The 7,430-nt window shown below is 46.2% G+C and overlaps 1 protein-coding gene across 4 annotated transcripts in view; it reads left to right on the top strand.

Annotated features, from left to right (window-relative positions):
- Pan2 (poly(A) specific ribonuclease subunit PAN2) overlaps positions 1–7,430 on the top strand; it is a 24,673-nt gene that overhangs the window by 7,496 nt on the left and 9,747 nt on the right. For 3 of the 4 annotated variants that reach the window (XM_005371197.3, XM_026778038.1, XM_026778040.1), the window contains 14 exons: positions 172–514; positions 712–808; positions 2,327–2,446; positions 2,608–2,727; positions 2,982–3,110; positions 3,240–3,439; positions 3,539–3,675; positions 3,801–3,907; positions 4,058–4,156; positions 4,469–4,539; positions 4,639–4,783; positions 5,059–5,202; positions 5,321–5,380; positions 6,022–6,112. In XM_005371197.3, the coding sequence (XP_005371254.1) occupies positions 172–514; positions 712–808; positions 2,327–2,446; positions 2,608–2,727; positions 2,982–3,110; positions 3,240–3,439; positions 3,539–3,675; positions 3,801–3,907; positions 4,058–4,156; positions 4,469–4,539; positions 4,639–4,783; positions 5,059–5,202; positions 5,321–5,380; positions 6,022–6,112 (1,863 nt within the window). The remainder of the gene's footprint in view (positions 1–171; positions 515–711; positions 809–2,326; positions 2,447–2,607; positions 2,728–2,981; positions 3,111–3,239; positions 3,440–3,538; positions 3,676–3,800; positions 3,908–4,057; positions 4,157–4,468; positions 4,540–4,638; positions 4,784–5,058; positions 5,203–5,320; positions 5,381–6,021; positions 6,113–7,430) is intronic. The other variant, XM_026778039.1, reaches the window with a different exon arrangement.

Raw genomic sequence — 7,430 nt, 5'->3', positions numbered from 1 at the left:
GGGAGTAGAGTTTCTATGCCTATGAGAACGCATGAGGCGGTGTTCTCTCTGTGTCTAGGACAGGATGTTGGTGTCCATCTCCCTGATAATAAAGAGGGTAAGAGTGTAAAGGGTTTCTTCTCTTTGCACTTTTCATAGCTCACTGGTCTGCCTTTTCTTTTCCTCTCCTAGGTCAGTGCCAGTTTTGTGAGCCCACAGGCCTGGCCAACCCAGCCGACATCTTTCATGTGAGTGCCGTGGGCCCTCTGCTGATGACTTTTGACGTGTCAGCCAGCAAGCAGGCTCTGGCCTTTGGGGATTCTGAGGGCTGTGTGCATCTCTGGACTGATTCCCCTGAACCGTCCTTCAACCCCTACTCCCGTGAGACTGAATTTGCTTTGCCCTGTCTTGTGGACACATTGCCGCCTCTGGACTGGAGCCAGGACCTGCTGCCTCTCTCCCTTATTCCTGTCCCTCTCACCACTGACACGCTGCTCTCCGACTGGCCTGCTGCCAACTCTGCTCCTGCTCCCAGGTTGTACCTGGCCCCTGGGCCGGATGGAGGGTGGGGCCCAGGGGAATAGACGCTTCTGTTAGCCTGATTATTAGTCCACTGCTATGGTTAGTTTTGTCTGCCTTAAAGGCTTTGTTTCCCTTTCTGAACCCATGGGTTGGGAAAGGCATGGGTGGCTGTCGTGAGCCTTCAAGCCCTAGAATGGCACTGGGTTATAGGCGAGCACCGCCTGTGGATGCAGAGATTCTTCGAACCATGAAGAAAGTGGGCTTCATTGGCTACGCACCCAACCCTCGCACCAGGCTGCGCAATCAGGTGTGTTCAGAGGGGAGCCTACTGTGTTCTCTTACCTTTTACTAGTTTTTGTTTCGTTTTTAGATAGTAAAGGTTTGGGGGGTGTGGACAGAATTCAAGGAGCTATGCTTGTCTAAGTCAGAGATAATGTGGTTTTATCCCTTAGGAAAGTTATTTGGTTGAAAGTAAGACATTAGCAACATCAGAAATTATTTATATCTTGGTTTTAAATGCCAAAAGAATGTCATTAGCATTCTCCCAGAACTTTTCAAAGGGAAGCTGTTACTCGGGCTGGAGCAGTTAAGGGCAGCGTAACAAAATAGATAGGGTAAATGCTTATGGAGGTGAAAATGTTGACAATAACAGAATAGTCACGGATGTTCAGGAAGTAAATGGTGGTGGTGAAAAATTACAGCATTTATGACAATTTTTTTTTTATGGTTTTTCGAGACAAGGTTTCTCTGTGGCTTTGGAGCCTGTCCTGGAACTAGCTCTGTAGACCAGGCTGGTCTCGAACTCACAGAGATCCGCCTGTCTCTGCCTCCCGAGTGCTGGGATTAAAGTATGACAATTTTGTAGACTTTAAAATTCATTAAAAATTATTATTGTATAGATGTGTGTGTGTCACAAGCACCTGTGGAGGTCAGAGGAATTGATTCTTCCATCTACCTTGAGATCTGGGCATTGAACTGGGGTCATCAGGTTTATTCTGCCCCAAATTTATAACCTTTTTCAGTGTAATATGGTAATATGTGTTACTTTCCTTTTTTTTAAATTTTGTTTTATGTGCATTGGTGTGAAGGTGTCAGATCCCCTGGCACTGGAGTTTTACATAGTTGTGAGCTGCCATGTGTGTGTTGGGAATTGAACTCAGGACCTCTGGAAGAGCAGCCAGTGCTCTTTTAACAGTGGAGCCATCTCTCCAGCCCATGAGTTAATTTTCTGAGACAAACCAAAGGCATATCTCTCGATGTTCTTTCTGTCTCTGTTGGCAGCATTTTAGTGGAGGATCTTTTATGTGTTTGTAGTAGACAAAAATAAACTAGATGGCAGGCATGTTGGTTTTTTAAAATCATAAACCATGTACAAATTAAACTTAATTCTATTTCATTAACCGATGTGGATATATTTCTGTAAGCACAGTTATGTTGAAAGATAGGGAAAAAAGGGAATTAAGTGAGCACTAGGCGAGGTGGCATACATTGGCCACCCCAGCCCTGGATGGCTGGACAGGTCAAGGGTTTTTTGGCTACATATTGAATTTGAAGCCAGCCTTGGCTACATGAGATCCTGCCTCAAAACAAACAAAATAACAGAGTCAGTTGTGGTGGCTCGTGCCTTTAATTCCAGCACTTAGGAGGCAAAGGCGGAATTCTAGGCCAGCTTGGTCTACATACTGAATTCCAGGCCAACAAGGGGTTCACAGTGAGACCCCATCTCAAAACAAAAAACAGAAACAGACAGGAAAAAGTAAAGGGGAAGCCAAAGCTGCTTAAGACATCCAACAGAGTTCCTCTTTTTCCAAAACACAAACCCTAGATTCCCTATCGACTAAAGGAGTCGGACAGTGAATTTGACAACTTCAGCCAAGTCACGGAGTCCCCGATAGGGCGAGAAGAAGAGCCGCATCTGCACATGGTTTCTAAGAAGTACCGAAAGGTGCTGGGGACACAGATTCAGGGCTCTTGTGGGATGTGGGGGAAAGGGATTATATGGAAAATCATTGAGTCTAATCAATAAGTCTCCTCTACAACTCCAGACCCAGGAGGGAGCTTCTGGAAAAAGGTTTGACTCATTCTGCTCAAACTATTCTGCCTTAGGTAACCATCAAATATTCCAAGCTAGGGCTGGAAGACTTTGACTTCAAGCACTACAATAAGACACTGTTTGCTGGATTAGAGCCCCATATCCCCAATGCCTACTGTAATTGCATGATCCAGGTAAGGGCTGGCTCTTCCTGAGCTTGAACATGCTTCCTGCCTTTCTTCATTCCCATTGCCCCTTAGTCCCTGCTCTGCTCTTCCTAGGTCTCCTCAGTCAAGCCTCATCTCCTATGCACCCCATACTTCAAGTCTCCTCTGTGAGCTCCTTAGCTTCAGTGGAGTCCTGCTTTGTATTCCGGTGGCTCACAGAGCACCCCCGTCTTTTCCCCCCTCCCAGTGTCCCGCACCAGCTCTCCTGCTCTTCCCTCCAGGTGCTCTACTTCTTGGAGCCTGTTCGCTGTCTAATCCAGAACCACCTGTGCCAGAAGGAGTTCTGCCTGGCATGTGAGCTCGGCTTCCTTTTCCATATGCTGGAGCTTTCTCGTGGCGATCCTTGTCAGGTCCGTCCTTCAAGTCTGGGGACACTGAAAAGGGCAAGGGACGGAAGATGGATGGTTGAAAAGGGCATTGCCGTGCAAATGGCACAGAACAGAAAGTAACCCTTTTTTATCAACATAACCCTCTTCCAGGGCAGTAATTTTCTTCGAGCATTCCGCACGATTCCTGAGGCCTCAGCACTGGGTCTCATCCTGGCTGATTCGGATGAGGCTTCAGGCAAGGGCAGCCTGGCCAGGCTTATCCAGAGGTGGAACTGCTTCATTCTCACTCAGCTGCACCAAGATATGCAGGAGCTAGAAGTCCCCCAGGCTTATCGAGGCGCTGGAGGAAGGTATGGAGCTGGACGAGAATAATGCCACCAAAGCATGCCCCTCTGAGTCTTAAAGGATCTTCTAACCCTTTGTGTATATGCTGCCCTCTCCACTCTCAGCAGTTTCTGTTCGTCAGGGGACTCTGTCATCGGGCAGCTGTTCAGCTGTGAGATGGAGAACTGTAGCCTCTGCCGCTGTGGCAGCGAGACTGTGCGAGCCTCCTCCACTCTGCTCTTCACACTCTCCTACCCTGAGGGTAGATCTGTGGTAGACCCTGCAGCTGGGCTGGGGAGGCTCCCTCACTTACCTGGTTATCACCTTGGTGTGGGGGACCATGGGTGGAGGGGAGAGCTTGGAGTGAAATATCCAGTTTCTCCTCAGATAAAGCCGGGAAGAACTATGACTTTGCTCACATCCTGAAGCGAAGTATCTGCCTGGAGCAGAACACGCAGGCCTGGTGTGACAGCTGTGAGAAGTACCAGCCCACAGTGAGTAGCTGTGGTCCATGGTCTGCCTCCGGGCACTGTTAGCATTGCCTTCCAGAGATCTAAGGGAGTGGGAAGAGGAGCTCCAGGTTTACCAACCCTGTCTAGGTTTCTTTTTCTATAGACTCTGCCGTTTCTTGTTTCATTCTTCAGATTCAGACCCGCAACATCCGACATCTGCCAGACATTCTTGTCATTAACTGTGAAGTGAATAGCTCAAAAGAGGCTGATTTCTGGAGATCACAAGCTGAGGTGATGATTGCAAACAGGACCTTTTTTTGTGTGTGTGTGGTTTTTTTGAGACAGTTTCTCTATGTCTTGGCAGTCCTGGAACTTTCTCTGTAGATAAACCAGGCTGGCCTCAAACTCAAAGATGGCTTGCCTCCGCCTCCTGAGTGCTGGGATTAAAGCATGCACCAACACCGCCTGGTTGGAAGCAGGACTTTTGAAGCGTTCTTTTTTTTTTTTTTATTTTTCTTTGCGCTCTTTTTATTTTTATTACTTGTTTTACTTCTATGTATGATTATGTTCTTAGGAATCTTGATGTCTTTCCTGTGTGTTCAGGTTGCCTTCAAAATAGCGGTGAAGAAATACGGTGGGGATATTAAGAACAAGGAGTTTACCTTGGCTGACCGGTAGGTACCGTGTCATCAAATGGTGGGACTACTTGGTGAGTCCTCTGTTAATTGGCTAGGTATCTTCAGAGCACATTTCTTATTCTTCTGTCCTGATAGGAAGGAACCCAGGAGTCCAGAGGGCTTGTTGTGTTCCTCCTTTGAGGAGCTGAAGAATGTCTGGCTTCCGTTTTCCATTCGCATGCAGATGACCAAGAACAAAGGGCTGGAAGTTTACAATTGGACTGATGGGAATGAGATGCAGGTTGTTGGAACAATGGGAGAAGAGAGGGAGTGAAGGCAGGGCAAGGGGTTGGTGGAACCCGGGACCAAGGACAAGAATAAAGGGTATCTGCCAGTTGTGGGGTTTTCCAGAATAACTCAGTTTAGTGTTGGGAAGTCATAGATGAACTAAGATGAAGATAATCTGCCCTGACTCCCCATTCCTAGAACTCCCTTCCCTCTTCCCTTTATCCCCATCCCTCATCCCAAACCCCAATCCTTAAACATAGCTTAGTAGCCTGGGTACCCCCCTCACAGTGGGGTCCAGCCAGGGCAGAGGAGGAGCATGGTGTCTATGTGTATGACCTGATGGCTACTGTGGTACACATCCTGGACTCACGAACAGGAGGCAGCTTGGTGGCTCACATCAAAGTAGGCGAGACCTACCACCAGCGCAAGGAGGTGAGTCTGTTGGTACCAGGAAAACACTCCTAGAAGAGATGGCTGCAGTGCAGTCCCACGGCTGGCCCTGAGCTTCTAGTATAAGTAGACCAGCTATCACTGCCCTTTCTCTTCACAGGGTGTGACTCACCAGCAGTGGTATCTTTTCAATGACTTTCTTATTGAACCTATTGATAAGGTAAATCAAAACATTTCTGTTCCCCCTTTCATGGGAAGGTGAAGAGAGGGTGTTGCTGTGTGAGCCAGGTTGTTCTCTATTTCACTATGCTTCTGCCTCAGCCTCCAGAGTGCAGGGATTACAGGTGTAATTCAGCTCCATTCCCCCTTTATCCACCTGTCTTTGTTAGCATTCCTTTCCTTGTTTGTTTGTTTTTGTTTTTTGAGACAGGATTTCTCTTTAGCTTTGAAGTCTGTCCTAGCACTTGCTGTGTAGACCAGGCTGGCCTCGAACTCACAGAGATCTGCCTGCCTGTGCCCCCTGAGTGCTGGTATTAAAGGGTTGTGCCATCACCACTGTTTGGGTTTTTTTATTCTCAGGCCCCTAATGAGTGCCTGCAAGGTTCACAATGGAAGAAGGAAGCTTTGGAAATAAATGGCTTTAGGAATTTTTTTTTTTTTTTTAAATAGTACCTGGGTCCTGGCCTCTGCTTATCTCGATGAGAAGTAATGAGATACATTGTTATGATAGGACACTGTATTGTTTCTTTTTCTAGAGTGGGGAATTTTAGTGCTGGGGATTAAACCAAGAGCCTATGCACAATAGGCAAACACTCTACCACTGAGCTACCCCTTCTGCCCCTTGTGTTTTACCTCCTGTAGTATGAAGCTGTGCAGTTTGACATGAATTGGAAAGTACCTGCTATCCTGTATTACGTCAAAAGGAATCTCAATTCCAGATACAACCTGAATAGTAAGTGATGTGGAGTGGCCCAAAGGCTTAGGCAGTTTAAATTGGACTTCAGGAGAAAACCTGGGGGGGATATCTTTGTAGTTTTGAGGATTGTTGACTGTTGGTAAGACTTCCAGGCATAGTAAAGAAATTCCTGCTGATGAGGTCTTAAGTTTAGAAAGTGGCTGGAGAGGGTAATTCTTGCTTGCAATCCCAGCACTCAAAAGGCTGTGGCAGGAGGAATGGCATGAGTTCAAGGATCACCTGGACTACATAGTCAGTTCAAGGCCAACCTGGGCTATAGAGTGGGAACCATTTTCAGAAACACAAAATGAAATTAACTAATTAATTAATTTTGAAGCTGGAAATTCTGAGGGTGACGTGAGGAAGGAAGGAGGAAGCTTTATAAAAATGACTTTGGTGATGATTTTGATTCTAAGCATTCATATCTCCATTTTTTAGTGGTTTGAATGAGAATGGCCCACAAGATATCTTTTTCCAAATGCTCTTTATTACTGTGTTTATTTATTGTTACTGTGTGTGCAGGCCAAGGGGCAACTTTGTAGCCTCAGTTCTCCCTTCCACCTGTGCTGGCAGGCCTGCGAAGCAAGTGCTTCACCACTGAGCCTGGCAGCTGCCACTGCCAGCTATTCTCAGATGGTATCTCTTTTTGGGGGATTTGTTACCTTTAGACAATAGTTTCTCTTTGGCTTTGCTTTTCTGGATTTTTGTAAGCTAAGGTTCAAAGAGAAAATCATACTCTCTCTTTCCAACCATTTTTATCTTTTTCTTGTCTACTTCTTGATAATTTTCTGATTTGATCTGCTGTGGTATATCAGACTATGATATAGTCTTTTTAAATTTTTTTATTACATTTTAATTTACTCTGTGTGTGTGTATATATGTGTACATTGTGTGCGTGTGTGTATTAGTACCACACACAGCACAGATGTGGACTTGAGAGTAGTTTGTGGGAATAGGTCTTTTCCTTCCTCCATGTGGATTCTGGGGATCAACCTTAGGTTGTCAGACTTGGCAGTGAGTGTCTTTACCTGCTGAATTGTCTGGCCATCCCAGATACTCTCCTTTTACTCAATTTCTTTGGTTATCAAAACATCACAATAGTGCTGGAGAGATGGCTCAGAGGTTAAGGGCACTGGCTGCTCTTCCAAAAGTCCCGAGTTCAATTCCCAGCAACCACATGGTAGCTCACAGCCATCTGTAATGAGATCTGGTGCCCTCTTCTGGCCTGCAGGTATACATGCAGGCAGAACAGTGGATACATAATAAATAAATAAATCTTTAAAGAGAGAGAGAGAGAGAGAGAGAGAGAGAGAGA

Source organism: Microtus ochrogaster, unplaced genomic scaffold (assembly GCF_000317375.1).
Source record: "Microtus ochrogaster isolate Prairie Vole_2 unplaced genomic scaffold, MicOch1.0 UNK99, whole genome shotgun sequence".
Lineage (NCBI taxonomy): Eukaryota > Metazoa > Chordata > Mammalia > Rodentia > Cricetidae > Microtus > Microtus ochrogaster.
Note: the sequence above shows the minus strand (reverse complement) of the source record. Positions and strands in the feature narration are given on the sequence as shown.